Source organism: Oryzias latipes, chromosome 18 (assembly GCF_053564925.1).
Source record: "Oryzias latipes strain Hd-rR chromosome 18, Olatipes_Hd-rR_3.1".
NCBI lineage: Eukaryota > Metazoa > Chordata > Actinopteri > Beloniformes > Adrianichthyidae > Oryzias > Oryzias latipes.
In genome coordinates this window covers 24,133,556-24,150,414 of record NC_136254.1, presented here as the reverse complement: position 1 = coordinate 24,150,414, position 16,859 = coordinate 24,133,556, and the positions used below count along the sequence as shown (strand labels likewise).

The 16,859-nt window shown below is 41.1% G+C and overlaps 1 protein-coding gene across 6 annotated transcripts in view; it reads right to left on the bottom strand.

Moving 5' to 3' along the window:
- Positions 1 to 16,859, bottom strand: part of adamtsl3 (ADAMTS-like 3) — a 126,747-nt gene that overhangs the window by 3,656 nt on the left and 106,232 nt on the right. For all 6 annotated transcript variants that reach the window (XM_023965892.2, XM_023965893.2, XM_023965894.2 and 3 more), the window contains 11 exons: positions 14,532 to 14,842; positions 11,907 to 12,036; positions 8,553 to 8,763; positions 8,299 to 8,478; positions 4,900 to 5,053; positions 3,839 to 4,826; positions 3,633 to 3,760; positions 2,268 to 2,388; positions 1,983 to 2,178; positions 1,618 to 1,727; positions 1,308 to 1,528 (listed from right to left, as the gene is read on the bottom strand). In XM_023965892.2, the coding sequence (XP_023821660.1) occupies positions 1,308 to 1,528; positions 1,618 to 1,727; positions 1,983 to 2,178; positions 2,268 to 2,388; positions 3,633 to 3,760; positions 3,839 to 4,826; positions 4,900 to 5,053; positions 8,299 to 8,478; positions 8,553 to 8,763; positions 11,907 to 12,036; positions 14,532 to 14,842 (2,750 nt within the window). The remainder of the gene's footprint in view (positions 1 to 1,307; positions 1,529 to 1,617; positions 1,728 to 1,982; positions 2,179 to 2,267; positions 2,389 to 3,632; positions 3,761 to 3,838; positions 4,827 to 4,899; positions 5,054 to 8,298; positions 8,479 to 8,552; positions 8,764 to 11,906; positions 12,037 to 14,531; positions 14,843 to 16,859) is intronic.

Here is a 16,859-nt window from a genome sequence, read left to right as displayed (position 1 = left end):
CAGATTTTTTTCTCCTCGGTCTATTGCGGGAAGCAAGTCGTCAAACAAAGACTTCTATTACAGTTTTTTTTTACAGTTTTTTTTTTTAAATAAAGATATTGCTATGAATGTAATACTTATTTTGATTAGTAATTTACCATTTTCTATTAAACAGTTGACTTTCAATGATGCATTATTTATCCCTTCCCTTCATGTTTTAAAATTACTTGATTTTATTTTGAAAAAGAATAATTCTTTTTTAACTTCATCAATCAAATGATTTTTTTAATCATCCAAGCACCTTAAAGGCCCGTACACACCGGGACGAATATTCGCCAGGTGTTATTCGCCAGCGTTTTTAGCCACGTTTTTTGTGTTCACACCCAGGCGATTTTCGCTGACGATGAGCCGAGCGAACATGCAATTTCATTCCCTGACATTAGATGGCGCTTAATGTAAAACAGAAATACTCCTGTACACAAGGTGGCGCTGTGCAACTTCACGCTTCTTAAAGTCGCTTTTCCCTCAGAAGAAGAGAGCAAGTATTTACGCGCTTGTCAGAATCATACAAAGAAAACATGAATATTTCAAGCACCAGTTGCTCCAACTGGTGCTTGGTTCGGGGATATTTTAGAATGTCCGTCATTATTTCTTCGCGGCTGTGTAGATGCAACTCGGCGTCTATCTTCTTCGCTGGTATGTGTGCTCAGCAAGGCAGTTTTGTGTTTGAGCGCCCCAAAGTTGTGTTTTACTGTAACTTCAGAGGCTCCAGACACGTGTGCAAAAGCGCCGTTCTCATTGGTCAAATAGATTTCGACGCGACGCGTCAAAAAAAAAAAAACGCCTCTGTTTCGTTTTTTTTTTTTGACGCGTGGCGTTTTTTCGCGTCGGTGTGCACACTCTCATTGGTGCCCTTTGTTTAGTCACGAGGCGTTAAACGTCGGCGAAAATAACACGCGAAATTCGTCCCGGTGTGTACGGGCCTTAAGATTGTCATGTAAAATAATTTATTTGATTAAAATATCTTCCAAAAAATGATATCTACATTTAGAGCAATGATCCCATACCTTTTTCAGGCCACGGACCACTTTAATTTCAGTCAATATTTTCGTGGTTCAGCCTGAAGTGGTCGACTGATTTCTATTATTTTTTTATCTTCCAGTTTCTCCAAATGTTTGTGGTGTAAACTTATCTTCAAAGGTTAAGGGAAACTGGAAAAACAGAAAAATCAGACGCCTCATGTAGGCCGGTCTGTGGAAATATTGTCTGACATCAAACGGGGTCCGTTGCCTGAAAAAGGTTAGGAACCTCTGCTTTAGCTCACTTACTTCTGCTGCATGACAGAATGTTGCAGCGCTGCCAGCTGGGAGGCCGAGGGCTCCACATGCAGTGGTGTTCCCGTGTGGCCTTGCCGGTGCGGTGGTGTTTGCAGGTCACCTGGCGCGATTGGAAACCGTGCCGGCCGCAGGTGGCAGTGCACTGTGTCCAGGCGCCGACGTGCCAACGGAGGGCGCACGCCTCTGTGGAGCAGTTCTTGACAGAGCTTGGCCTACGAACACACACAAGAGAGACTTTTTATCAAAGTAAACAAGCAAAAGCATTTTCGTAATTCATTGGAAAACATTCTTTTCTGCATACCTCCTGAATGCGCTGCACATCCGGGATGAGAGCTTGGTGCCGTTTGTGTCTTGGCAGTAAACATGTCGGTGCTGTGTCGCCAAACTGGGACCCACACACTGTCCATGACACTGAACAACAAATACGATTAGACTTTCTGTACTTTTTTAAGACCCACTCTGAGGAAAATTGTGTTTTTGGTGTTTGTAACATGAATAGAAGACATATAGAAATAAAATTAAGGTTAAATTAACGTTTCTAAGTATTTATTAATTCAAACTGTTGTGAAAAGAAAACAACTCAGAAGTGAATTTCTTTTAAAAGACTGCAACAGATAAAAAGATGATTAGAGTGGGACTTTAAATCTCAAGTGGAAGTGGACTCACTGGACCCCAGGAGGCGGTGACCCATCTGGCACAGGGACCCACGTTGCAAAGCCTCGTATTAGTGGGTCTCCTTCCCGCCAAAAGGCACTGCCGGATCTCCACCTCCCTGGAACGCCCCTTCAAGCAGCGAAGCCTCCTGGTTTGGGATCCACCTCCACAAGAGGCGGAGCAAGACGACCAAGCGTCCAGATGCCACCTGATCCGACCCCAAGCAGAGTCAGCAAACACAATGGGGTTATGACATGCACAGGCAAAGGAAAGGGTGGAGTAGTAGCAGCGATAGACCTGAGGTGGCAGCCTTGTCCTGCGCACAGCTCTGCGGCCTGGCTCCTGTTACTCCTCTCTGAACAAACAGACCCAGATCCTCCCGTCCTGTTGCTGTGGACACAGTTTTTTCCTTTTCCACCTGGAAATCAAACGGGCAACGTAGAATCCAGGATTAAAAAAAGAAAAACTAAAAAAAACAACCATTGCAAAGAAGATGCTGAAGTCAGTCGTTGATGTTTAGGTTGATCACAAACTAAACATTTAATTTAAATCTTTATATGCATGTGCCTGGATGTAAATATTGCTTAATTCCTACTTTTTCCCCCAGCTACATGTCTCTAAAATATTCAAGAACCCACAACTAATAGTAAATTGAACTGAAAACAAAAGAAATTACAGTACGGAAAATCCAGGCCTTTTCCGATTCTTTATCCTTTCCGTTTAGATTAGCTGAACTGAGCGCGCTCAGTTAATCTCCTTTGAAATGTTGCTTGGAGCCTCTAATTGTTGCCGTATGGGAAGGAAAAGTGCAACAGCATCAGGAAACCCAGGAGCGGCAGCGCTTTGATGGGAACACAGCAATCTGGTGAAGTATCACGCTTCGCAGAGGCGAAGGTCAGCGCCGCTCAGAGCTGTGACGGGCGCCGGACATTCCCCGTCACTGACTCCTTAGACCCGCGAAGGGGGGTCTAAGGACAGGGATGCTCAGTTTAGTTCAGTCTGTTTAGTTAGTTCAGTTTAGAATTTTCCTATTAAATTCTATGTATTCATGATCCCTTTGATTTTATGTCTACTTTACAATCACCGGTATGAAGCCCGTTGAGACGATTGTTGTGATTTTGGGCTGTGTAAATAAAATTTAATTTAATTTCTAGGACATAATTTCTGCAGAGCGGAATGAGTTCATTCGAAGCAACCCCAACCCCCTTATCCCCCCACCAATACCTGAGCTCTCTATTTACACTTTCTCCCGCTAGCTTACAGTCCCCTCACATCCCCCAAGCTAACATTATCGGTGCAACAAAAATAGCGAGCAATATCAGAGCTGTCCAGCTCTACAGTTTAGATCCAGATTCCAGCTCCGACAAAGAAAACAAAGATCTACACGGATCTATTTATCTACAAGTGGAAGCAACAGAATGGAGCAGATCAGGGAGCTTGTGGCCCGCTCATCGTATTTTCTACGTCACAAATATAGGATCATTTTTTGTCTGCTCTCGATTCACAATGATTTGAAAAAAGAAATACTCAGAAATGCAATTTTAATTTAATTATCCAATTATATGGCCTCCATCATCAGAAAAATGCCATAAGAACAAGTTAAAAACACCTTTTTTTTTATCATAGTGGGTCTTTAAGGAGGGAAAAGTTACAGCTCCTTACTTGTCATTTGCAGGTAGGATGAGAGAGACGCGCTTCCAAGATGGTTTCTGGCTGTGCAGGTATACAGACCCTCATCTCCTTTACTAGGGGACTGGATCCTCAGAGAGCTGCTGGGTAACAGCTCTACTCTGCCAACACAAAGACCCAAAAAAACTGTCAGCGAATCCATTATGGATTTGCTTTAGAAGTCAAACTGCAGTACCCACCTGCTGCTCAGCTGCACCTCTTTTCCGTTTTTGGTCCATGTCACGGATGGATGAGGATCCCCTAGAGCCTCGCACCTTAACTCCAAAGTAGCAGCAGCTTTCTGCAGCACGACCGGTGCTCCCACATAAATGACAGAGTCAGACGCGGGCGACACCCCAACCTTCTTTGGCCTCTGGATTATCACTGGGATTTTAGCTCTGGAGATGTGGGCTTTGATGTTGGGTTTGTAAACCATCGGGCCTTGCGTGGAAGACGTCGCTCTTTCCATAGGATGCAGGGTAGACTCGTTGGTCTCCCCTTGTGTCGTGATGAGCTCACTCAGCAGCTGAACAAGACGTTCAGCTTGAGCTCCTCTGAGGCCTTCAGAGAAGTCCTGCATCAGCTCATCCAGCCTCTGGCTATCGGCTGTGAGCAGCACTGGGATGGAAAACTCTGAGCTTCTTCCATCCTCCACCGTCGATCTGTTTATCTGACTCCAGTGGGGCTTGCTCACAAGGTATTTCTCATTTTGGGAAGAGCTTTTGAGTCCAAGCAGGAGCTCTACCAGGTTGTCATATCTATTTAGGGAGACCGGTGGCTCCTGAAGACCTCCTCTTGGTGACGCTGGACGCCGATTTTTACTACTTCCGAGCAGCAAAGACTCTGGAGCAAAAAGTTTTTGCTTGCTGCCGATTATAAGAAGAACGAAATGCTCCTGAGCCTGGCCGGTGACACACGTATACACCCCCGCATCAGACGGCTGAACCTGCTGAATCTTCATGTATCCCTGGGAAGTTACAGACAGATTCACCAAAGGCTTTCCATCCTTCAGCCACCGAATGTGACCTTTACGGAAGCTTCCCGATGGGCAGCGAAGGACTAAAGTTGTCCAAGGCAGAAGGTAAGCATAACCTCCAACCACCAGGTGCACCCTTTTGCCCTTCCTCCACTGGATGTAGACCTTCTTCAAGGGGAGCATGATGGGATCCGGCCTCAGTGAGTCTGCAACTACGTTTAACTATATTAGTTAAGCAAAGCCTTTTGCAGTAGGCATGACAAACATCAACAAAGCTTCCTTTACCTTCACAATTCCTGGGAAAACAGGGTCGGAATCGCGAGGGCTTGGTCAACTTGGAACAGTTTTTGAGGTCTACGGTCACGTACTGTCGGTTGGCTCCCAGTTTCCTACAGACAGCTTGTAGAGCCTGAATGCCATGTCCACAAGTCACTGAACACTGCACACACATGCAAACAAGTGGCATTCAGTTGGGTAAACTGAATGGCTAAGGCTCACTTTATCCTTGACAAAAATCCCGCGGCACACCAAAAATTAAAAAAGGAGAAACTCTATAGTCTGTATTTATGTACAGTCCCTCCACAATCTCACATGCATTTTTGTGATAATTGTGGCAGAAAAAGCTGGAAGTTGCAGCTGTTTTTTTCTAAAAGATGTAATAGTTTTCAGTAATAATTTTTAACTGAATTATTTGAAATTTTACCCTGCTAGTTGTTTTTCCCTTCAGTTTATTAACATGCAATTTTATGTAACCTCACCAAAAAAAACAAATATATTCTTTTTAAATAGTGATTCGTTTTTTTTATATTTATTTCAATGTTAGTGCGAAGGCAAATGTAATTTTTGAACAATATGATCACAATATGTTTGATAAATTTTACACAAAAAGACCAACATTATATTTATGTTTTCTGTAGCTACACCGAAAGTGAACATGTTGAAGTTTTATTAGTTTTTCTCTTGTCTTAATATAGGATGAAGTCTTTGAAAACTTTAACAAAAATGTTTTTTTTCTTTTTAGATTATTCAATTGTTTCAATTCAGTTTCATTGTGTCTGTTGGCCACTTCACCTTAATCCTGTTTATTAAATGTTATTACTTCTTCTTAGGTTTAACATATAAAATAATCCAAACCTTATTAGAAAAGTGTTTCAGTTAGAAAGATGACTTGGACCAAACTCTGGGATGTTTGGCTGTTAATAAACACAAACCTTAAAGGAGAACTAAAACTCAAAACTGTTTGATGTGTGTTCGTTGTGGTTTAAGATGTTTAACAGGGAAGACTCATTGTACGCTGAGACGCTGTCACTTTAACCCAGTGCTTCTCAATTATCTTTTGCCAGGCCCCCCATAGGAAAAAGAAAATGTTTGGCGCCCCCCCTAAAAGTATTTTATGATCTTTCATATTCCTAACTACTCAGTGTTTTATCAGGGCCTGTCTGGATGAACACAGAGCTGATATCCTGGAGATGGAAAATGTTTTTAGATCAGTAAAAATGGGCAATTTCCCATGGCACACTGGTTGAAAAACACTGATTTACACCGAACAAAAATAGAAACACTTTTTTACCACCATTTGTCATGACATGAACTCAAAGATCTGAAACATTTTCCACATAAATCAAATTACAATTTTTCTCAAATATGGTTCACAAAACTGTCCAAATTTGTGATAGTGATTATTTTTCCTTTGGTGAGAAAATCCATCCCACTTCACAGGTGTGCCATCTCAAGATGCTGATTCGACAGCATTACTATCGCTCAGGTGTACCTCAGGCTGGTCACAACAAAAGGCTGTTTTTTTTTGGAGGGGTCAGTGATCTTGTGTGACCACCATCTGCCTCAAGCAGTGCAACACATCACTTTGGCATAGAGTTGATCAGGTGTTGGATTTTGGGCTGTGGAACGTTGGTCCACTCCTCTTCCACGGCTGTGCAAAGTGTCTGGATATAGGCAGGAAGTGCAACACGCTGTCGTATCCGCTGATCCAAAGCAACCCAAACGTGTTTGCCGAGTATGCTGACCATGCAATCACTGGGATGTTTCCCAAGATCCTGTTATCATTGTTATCATACTGCAACATGAGGTGATGTTCTTGTATGGCGCAGGAATGAGCCTGAGGACCTCATCACACTATGTGTGCATATGAAAATGTCACCAATAAAATGCACCTGTGTTCTTTGTCCCTAACATACGCCTGCCCTTACCATAAGCCCACCGCCACCATGGGCATCTTAACAACCTGATCAACCCTATGTGAAGGAGATGTGTTGCACAGCATAAAGCAAATGGGGGTGACACCAGATACTGACGGGATATCAGAGTCCCCAGATCCCCCCCAATAAAACAAAATAGCCAGTTTCAGAGTGGTCTTTTATTGTGGCCAGTCTAAGGCACACCAGGGGGGTATTCCAGAAAGCATGCTTAAACTACCCTGACTTTAACCCTGAACTGTCCCTGAAGTCTGCCTGAACTTGCTTACTCTGGGTATATCGGTTCCAAAAGACCGGATATGAGTTAGCATAATTACGCTCGACTTGGTAACCCTGGGTTAATGACTAAATGTTTATAACTAAATGTCAAATTAGTCCAATTCAATTAAATGTTTTCCATAATAGTTTTTTGTACTTCTTGAACTCTCATATGTCTAGGTTAGAGGCTGCCGGTTTTTCTCATTTTTATAACATTTAAATAAATGACACAGTGTGGATTTTTCCAAGCATTTAATTATCATGACTCTGACCGTAGCTTCAGTTTTTATCCCATACTGTTGCACTAGTGGTGTTAAATAAACTCTTCTTCCTCTCCCTCCCTCTCACTCATGGTGCAGAAGAAATTAAACTTAACAGGATAAAATAACTTGGCAAAACACAGTAAAACAGCTAAACAACTAAACACATTTAGACAAAAACTTACACTTAAACCTAAATCCGACAGGCGAATGGTATCCCATAATTCTTTGCGCTGCGGATCTAACAGCAGCACCAAAGTTACACCCACTTAATTTAATTAAGTAAAATGAATGTCTTACGTGTTATTTTTAAGTTGACTGAACTAAGAAAAATGATTTATCTTAACTGAAGCAAATAATTAAGTTAAATCAAAGTAAAAAAGTTTATGTTTCCAACATCCATACATGGTCTTATCACCCTCTCAAGGTGGATTTTCTGAGCTTCTTCATCCACTAAATCATCTTCAAATGGACACGTCATGCTGCTTTACCTCTCTGAAAACAAACTAACCTTCAACTAAACCTGCTCCAGACCAGATAATGTTCAGAGCATGAGCTATGCCATGGGAACTAAGCATTCCCTGAAACATACTTCTATTTTTGGAACTGAAAACTGAGGTTATCCACTTCCTTAGCCTCAAACTTACCGTGGTAACTAGCATATCCTGCTTTTTGGATTACCCCCCTGTGCAATATATAGTTGTTTGCTTAGTATCTTTATATGGCTCACCTGTGAGGTAGGATGGATCTCAGGAGTGCTCACTAATGCAGATTTAGACACATTTGTGAACAATATTTGAGAGAAATGGTTATTTTGTAGAAAATGTTTCTGATCTCTGAGTTCATCTCATGACAAACAGGAGCCAAAACAAAATATATATTCAGATTTTTGTTTGGTGTATTTCTACAAGCTGAACAACAACACTATAGGAAGCAGATCTCAGAAGAACAACCTGAGACCAGTCAGTGGTGATCCATTGAGCTGGACAGTCCTGTTTTTCGCATTGCTGTTGGCTTGGAGGCCTCCTGGAGGGACAGAAGGAGTCGGGCAGCTCCATGACACTGCCGTCCGCCAGCCGCTGTTTGCACAGCACCCGCCTCCTCTGAACCCCACCGGCACAACTCTGAGAGCACTGCAGAGAACACAAGACGGAAAAAAGATGAAACATTTTGAAATACGGGGAACCTCCAACATGAGTCACTCCACCTGTCCCCAGGGGTGCAGGTCCCACAGAGGAGGACAATCAAAGCGATTGCAGGCTTGGACAGGACTGGGCTTGGGGAGGTGACAGTCCCCCTCCCCGAGAATCACCGTGCGGTTGCTGTCGGCAAACGGTCGATGAGTGCACGCCACAGCACGCGTCATCAGACCAACCCCACAGGTTGCAGAGCAGGAGCTCCACTCTCCGGTTTTCCACCTGTGGGAACCAGATGTTTCATTACAAGGCAGGAGGTTTGCTGGTTCAAGTTCCAAGATTAAACCTGGGTGGAGCTGATTCCCAAAAGTTACATTCTTACAGATCGGTAGGAAAAAAAAGGTTTAAGGCCGACTACTATTAATCATAAAGGAACGATTGGGCGGAACAAAGTACGGAAAAGGGAGACTTTAGTTGAGTCAATCTAAAAATTATTGAATGATTGAATAACCCTAAACAGGAGCTGATACATGTTCATCACATTCAGAGAGTTAGGATATGTGAATGAGGGCGTTATGTAGTTGCCAGTGGCAACAGCTCCGGCGTTACAGGGTTAAAACATCTAAGATCCCACTTTGCAGATTTCAAGCGACTACTGTATTCAGTAAAAAGAGGAACATTTTAAAATGGGAGACGTTATTCCTTCCTCCTGAAACCATTCCCTAGTGGCGATTTTTGGAACTGCAACATTAGAGAAAGAACAGCAAACACAATAAACAAACAAGCACAAATGGCAAAGCATGAATGAGCATAAGACTGGTTTCTTCTAAGTTATGGATGAAGATTATTTTTAGAGGGGATTTTTTTGTGATTAGTGGATAATTTCTCTGTTTTACCATCTAATCGTATTGTTGAAAAGCTTGCTTGTTTTTCTTTTAAATGGTGTAATGTAAGAAATCTGCATCTGTGGGAGGAGCAGCAGGTCAGAGTGTGTGCAGCACAAAAAAATGACCACATCTTCTCCACCAACACAAAACTTTTTTTTTTTTGCAGTTATTAACAATTTTATATAAGGAAATATTTTGGCAATGCTTTCATGGACACAGCCCACCTACTGAGCTCTGCTGCACTGCCCCCAAATCCATTCTTTTCTACAAACGTGGCGCCATTAAAAGAGGAACTGAGCTTTCCAGCTATATAAAATTGAGCACATTATTGATTATTTGAATCCCTGCTTTGATTAAATGAAAATGGATTTTGGTTAATTATCTCTAAACAGCACCTCTATGAGGCCTGTCAGACTCTAGGTTTTCCAGTGGACCTCCTCAGAGCTCACAGGTGTACTGAGCAGCTCCCAGTTTAATCACAGAAACGTGTAAGTATGAACAGGGTGTCTTTGATAAATAGAGACCCCCTTTCACGTTATTTCCCCTGCATAAACAAAATCCTCACCGACATATTTACATCCACAGCGGAGATCCCTCCAACATTTGGTTTGACACATTAAGCAATATTTCCAACCTGTTCATATTTACCTAAGGGTTCAGAGACTGGTAAATGAAGCCTGTTCAGGCACAGCTAAATGTTAGGGCTGCTTCCCTCCGGCGGAAATGGCGTCCAAAGAGAGAAGCTGAATATGAGAGAGTGAGGAGGCCTCGGGGAAGTAGCCAAGTGCCAAAGGAAACAAGGCCAGTACAGCACTTGTTGTGCGTGAAAACAGGAGCCGGCCTGGAAAAACAGCCGAGACCGAGCTGGGTTTGCTGACGAGAGCGAGTGGTCGAGCGCTGACAGTGCATGCGGCATAAACCGAAAATATGCGGCCGACCGCACAATCCATGCTAAACAACATCCTGGTTTTTTCCTGTTTAATCTTCCGGAGGATTTTGTCTGCTAAAAGCGCATTCGACTAAAAGTTCTAACAGCAAAGCTTGAAGGTTTACTTTAGTTGAATGACAGTTATTGAAGCCTTAGTTACTTCTGCCCTTACAGGTGTCTACAGGGTGTCTGCGGGTTAAAAATAGGTAAATCTGTATGGGGCTTGCACGAAATTTTAAGATCGTAGCCCGCTCAGTGACGGTGTCCACACTGGACTCTTGCTACCCAATACTAGCGCATGTTTACCACCTACAGTTAGACGAGGCTTAATGAGAAATGTCAAAGCGGTGCAAATCTAGTAAATCTGGCTCCAGACTTTTTCTTTCACAGCTCAATTCCGACATATGAAAGACTTATTGTGATAGAAATCCAGCAGGGCGCACACCGGAATTATTCATTTTTGTTCCATGATCAATGTTCAAACGGTCAGCACTTTCATGCCATCCATTTTCAATACCAAATAGGAGTCCCTGATGGCTCAAAGTTCAACTGGTTTAACTTTCGTACATAAAGCCCAAAAACGGCCTTAAAAACGTGTGTAGCTATACGTGAACGCGAGATTATTGAATTTGAAAGCCCGAAATGAGCATTTACAGACATTTACTTAGACTATTCATTAGAAGTGGTCATCAGAAATAAGGAAATTAGACAATCAGAGCATAGTTTGTGTGGGCATCCAATGCAATCAACGTAAATCAGCTAATTCTGACGCATGTATGTTATTGAATCCAAATTTATGTTCTTGTAAAGCAGGGGTGTCAAACTCATTTTCCCTGAGGGCCACATCAGCATCGTGGCTGTCCTCAAAGGGTCAGATATAACTATACATGTAACTAAATGCAATGAAAAATAAACGTAACTACTCCTGAATGTTAAATAACTCATAACTTTTTTAAGTGACAATTAAAGTTGCATAGAAAACATATGTTTGCTTGTTACTTTAGCATAAATCCTTTTACATTTGATTCTGTCAGGTTAGGTTATATGGACAGTGTTTACGTCCTAATGTATGGTTGCCCAATCCGATATTTCAAGTCCAATTCCCCCTAAATATTAATACATACACACTAATGTTTTTTTTTTTTTTTTTAAGAAATTAAAAACTTTTATGCTCTCGCAGGCCACATAAAATGACATGGAGGACCATATTTGGCCTGCGGGCCTTGAGTTTGACACATGTGTTGTAAAGTGTTGCAAATCAGCACAAAGCTGTGTTAGAATCCCTTTCAGATTATTTTAAAATTACGTTAATTTCGTAAACGGCTGAAGAGTTACGGTAGTCAAAAGAATGTAAATACTGCTACAATGTTAAATAAAGGATTAAGCAGCTGCATGTGTGAAACCTCTTCAGAATAGTTCATATAAGCTTTATTTTTTACATTTGCAAAACTGGATTTTAATTTTTTTTTTTAAATTTCCTTCTTAAATGCAGATTTCTTTCCCCCAAAAGTCAATTCTGACTCATTTGCTTTCCTGCATTCAGGCTTATTGATATTGCATTGATGGGTTTAGGCAGAGATAATAGCCGGGTTGAGGGTCTGCGGCTGTACCTGGGCGGGCAGGGCTGGGTCTGACAGTCCTGTAGGAGCTGTGGGGGCCGGCGGGAGCTCACACAAAGGCTGTGCTCTGCTGGTTCCCGGGTCTGCTTGTTCAGGCAGTTCACCACGGCTTCTTGCACCCCTGGTGATCAACAACACAGACTTTTGAGGAATTACTATTTCTGTCAAGCATGCCCTACTTGCGTGTCCTGATCAAAAGATGTGTGAGGAGAACCCTGGATAGACGCTGGTGCACAGCTGCTGCCGTGACATGAGTAATGCATTCATGACCTCTCTGAATGAGCGTTCTCTCCCAGGGACAAAGACCTGCACCTATATGCAGAGGTATCAAACAAATGAGCTCTTGTGCAGAGATCAGCACAAAGACACAGTCAGGGTTGGATGTGGGGGGCTGGGGGGGGGGGGGGGGGGGGGGGTAGGACCTCTGCATATGCAGACAGGGGAGTTCAGGGGAGCCGTCTCCGCCTGGCACAGCTTTCACTGCTACTGTCACGCAGCTTTAATCTGCCCTTCGTGTAAAGCTAATGGAGATAAACAGCAGGAGCAATACTAAACACTGTGGAGTAGCTTGACACAAAAAAAAAACAACCTGAAACCTTTATGTCAGATTCCTTTGAGAAAGTGTCCAAAAAACTATTCATTATAAATGTTTTAATGAAGATTTTGTGATTTAAAAGTCCCACTCCGATCATCTTTTGATCTACTGTAAAATAATTCCCAGTGGTCTTTCAATTATGAAGAGCGAGTCATTTTCTAGGACACAGTTACGGGACTGTCGGCATGCAGTAAGCCTTCCCATCATGCCTTTGTTTACCCTCTCTCCTGCTAGCTTACAGCCCCTCATACCCCAACTTAACATCAGCCGTGGAAAAGAATGGCAGAAAAGACGAGGAAAACAAAGACGTTAATGGATTTAGTTGTCTACAAGCCGATGCATCAGAATGGGGCAGAGCCTTCACATCGTATTTCCTACGTAACAAATACAATATTTTTCAAACTGCATTTTTACGTCTGCTCCTGATTTACAATGATTTGAATAAAGAAATACTCAGAAATGCCATTTTGAGGTTAATGTTCCTAATATATGCACTTCATCATCAAATAGTGCCACATAAACATGTTAAAAACACAAAAAACAGATTTATTTATTTTTTACAGGAGTGGGTCTTTAAATTTCACCTTTTATAGCACAATTTACATTATTACAGTTGTTTTGACATATATATTCAAACTTAACTCTCCATTCTAGCTGAAGTGTAAATATCCAAATTTTATCCTCTTTTTTTCTTCTAACTTTTCTTTTAACAGAATTTAGACTGCTAAGATATTTTAAACTTTTAACCCTGGAGAACATAAGACCTTTAAAAATAATTGGACCATTTTTCCCCCTCCATTTTTTCAGTTTTTGGGTAGCAGCAATTAACAAAAGCCAAAATTTTGAAAGGAAAACAGGAAAATATAAATAATACATAAATTATTAATGCATAAATTATTATCAATAAATAAAGACATTTTTAATAACAAATTACTTATATTAATAAATTAATATAATTTCAAATTCATATAGCAAACATGGATTCATATTTTCTGAAACAACTCTGATTCTTCTAGTATTTTAAATCTTCTTTGTAAATCTTAATAAATTAATATAATTAATTTAAACATAATTTGAATGAAAAAAAAGAAAAAAAACAGCATTCAAATTTGACCTGGTGGGTTCTTCAGAGTTAATTAGAAAAAAAAAACATTTTTTCTATTCTTTTGCTTTGATTTTAAACATATCAATATTTAAAGTGTTTTTTTTTATTTAGTTTCTTACATCTTACATGTTTAGATCATTAGTCAAATAAAAATGATGGCTAAAAAAGGTTGGCATGAAGATACTTTGTCAACTCCCTCAAATATTTTTGTTATCTTTATTTTCCTCAATCCCAAAAAATAATAAATCCCTCTTTAGGTATTTTACTAAACAGGAAGACTTTCAGGAAGTTGCCTGACACATTAAAAATAAAAATGTTTGACATCCACAAAGTAATAAGAAACCTCTACTAGAAGAAAAAACATTTACACAAAATTGATTTTTCAAGTTTGTTGGGTAATCTTTTTTTTTTTTAAAGGACCTTTTACAGGAAAAGTAGGAACTGAACTTTCAGAAAGTGTTCCTCATTTAAGTGCTAAACTATCGGCAGACTCTGTTTTTTATTTTTTTAAACTGCTGAGGCACCTGCACCAATACGACCTTCATGAAGGAGCCATCAGAAAAAGACACTTGCCGCATCCTGAGGAGAAAATCCGGCGAGAGAACAAACAAGCACCTCATTAGGTGGTGGAGTTAGCAGGTCTATTCTTGGCCGCAAACATTAGAGGGAAAATGTGTGAATGAATTAAGTGACAGGAGATGTCTTTGTCATTTCAGATGCCGAACCAATTGTGCTTTTCCAACATCAGGACATCTGTGTAAACCCATCACCCTTGAAAGACGACTGACCCAAAAATCTGGAAAAGCCTAAAAGTGTGAAAGTCTTTGATAAGAGGCCTAAAAGACTTTCCATAACTAGCATTCCCACTCCTGTTTGTGCTACTTTTCCACATTAAAGAGATCAGTTACATCCATACCTCCGCCACAGCTTTCGGAACACTCCGTAAATCCCTCATACTCCCAGTCGTGTAGTTCCTCCTTTTGTGGCGTCCTGTCCCCCCTCTTCTCTTCCTCCTCCTCCTCCTTTTCCTCCTCCTTGCTTTCACCTCCAGGGCAGGGAGTGCGGTAGCAAGGCTGGCTGGAAGTAGGTCTGGTTCCCTCGCATTCGTCATCGGGCAGATCAGCAACAGTCTGGGAGAAGGAGAGCAGCACCTGACACTTGACGGTTCGCTGCTGCGTCCCGGCGCCACAGGTCCGACTGCAGGGCTGCCAGGGACCCGGAATAAAGCTGCAGGGAGTCGACAAGAGGAATGAAGAGATTTATTTAAATGGTCTCATCCCAAAAAAGCCCTAACATCCATCTCTGTCAACTTCAGCTCCAAGTATTTTTCAAATGAAAGTTAAGAAAACTTTTTATTAAATGATCTCAGTCAAAGCCGTGGTCCTCAACACCCAGGTTGCAGACCGGTACCGGTCTGTGAAGAAGGAACTGGGTGCAGACAAGATGGCGCCTAACATCGTCTAGAACTCTAGAAAAACTTGTGTTACGGCTTAAAGCTAAAAAAGAAAAAAAAAACGTAATTGTTAGGGTCGCCAGTTAAAAGAAAGTTTTTTTCAAGCAACATGGGGGGAACTTCTGGTTCCATTCGAGGACTTCCAGTTCTGGACGTTGATGTCTGCAGCCAGGCCCTCTTGTGTCCGTGGGACAGTTGGTACCGGGCCACGGAGAAAAAAATAAAAAAACACACACCTGCAGTTCTTTTCCATTTTATTTATAATCCGATTCTAAAGGATGTTTTATTTTGAAAAACGACTGGATGCTCCACGCCACATCCAACTCATTTTGATGCATGTCAAGTTGCTCAGTCACATGTTGAAAATCCATTCGCTAAATCTTCCACACTACAAGCGATCTATCTACATATGCAGGAGCCAATCTGGTTCTAGGTTAGGATTAGACCTTGTTTTGGTTTTACTTTGTGTTTATTTCTGTTTTATTGAATTGTGGCCTATATATCACAAAAATAAAAGCTACAGGTGTGAGGGGCTCAGGTAGGTTTTTGGGTGACATGAGTTCACACAGTTTTTACTGCTTCATTTTGTTACATTTTGACTATAATATTTTTTGTTGTCATTATTTTCATAACTTCAATAATTTATAATCATCATAAGAGATTTTGAATAGAAAATCCAAGCGCATCATTGCCTCCACCTCTTCAAACGAAGACTCCCAACACATTTTTTATTTTTTTATAGATAAGATAAGATAAAGATACTTTATTGATCCCAGCTAAGGAAATTGGGTTGTTGCAGTGTCAGCGTTAGCCTCAAGATACAAAACACACAAACAATGGGTGACAACAGAGAACAGATCAATCAATCAGAAACAAAAACATCAGTAAAAAAAACAGTTGGTTTGCATGACAGCTCTGGAGAAAAGCAGACAGACCTTAAATGAGTTCATTTATTGCAAATGGATGACGAGTTCTAGAGCCCAATGGAGTGAGGTAGGAAGGATCTCCTGTGGCGGTTGGTGTGACAGCGAGGCTGCCTTAGCCTCTTGGAGAAGATGCTCTGCTGACCGTCAATAACAGGATGGAGAGGATGGATACGAGCTTATTTAAAGTCCTCCTCTCCATCACAGCTTCAACCGTGTCCATTTTACATCCCATTAAGGAGCCAGCTCTTCTAATCAGGGGGGATTTGAAGATGTGATTTTTGTAATACTTAACAATTTGGTCATTTTGTAAAAATATTTTATTCATGTTTTTGCAATGTTTTGTACGGACTGGTTTCCAATTAATGAGAATCTTAGACATTAATGTTCTTGCATGTTCAAAACTGAATAAATAGGTTTCTACGATAGCTTTGCTTTCTCAAAATAAGTTTAACCGTTTAAATCGTTAAACCACAGGAAATATTTGTGGTTTATATTTACTTCGAAAATGTTAGAGGTTGCAAGTAAATAGAACTTTCCCTCTGAGGTTTTCTTTATTAAATGTTAGGGCCAATTAAGGAAGTGTTTTAAAAAAATACTCTTTAATGTATATCTTTAAAAAGGTTTTACTTTATTTTACATCCCAAAGGCACCACTTATACAGCAGCCTTTAACCCACATGCAGCATTCCTCCTGGTTTGACTGCAACATAAAAGCGCCACACTGCTTTATAGGACGCCTCAATAAAAAGCTCATAATTGCAGTAAAGCCTGCTCTTTGTGAGTGCACAGGGGGTACGTGCAAAGCGAAGGGGGCTGCAGTGTCTGCCTCCTTGGCTTCTTGCTCAAAAAGGGTCTTTTTCTTAGTG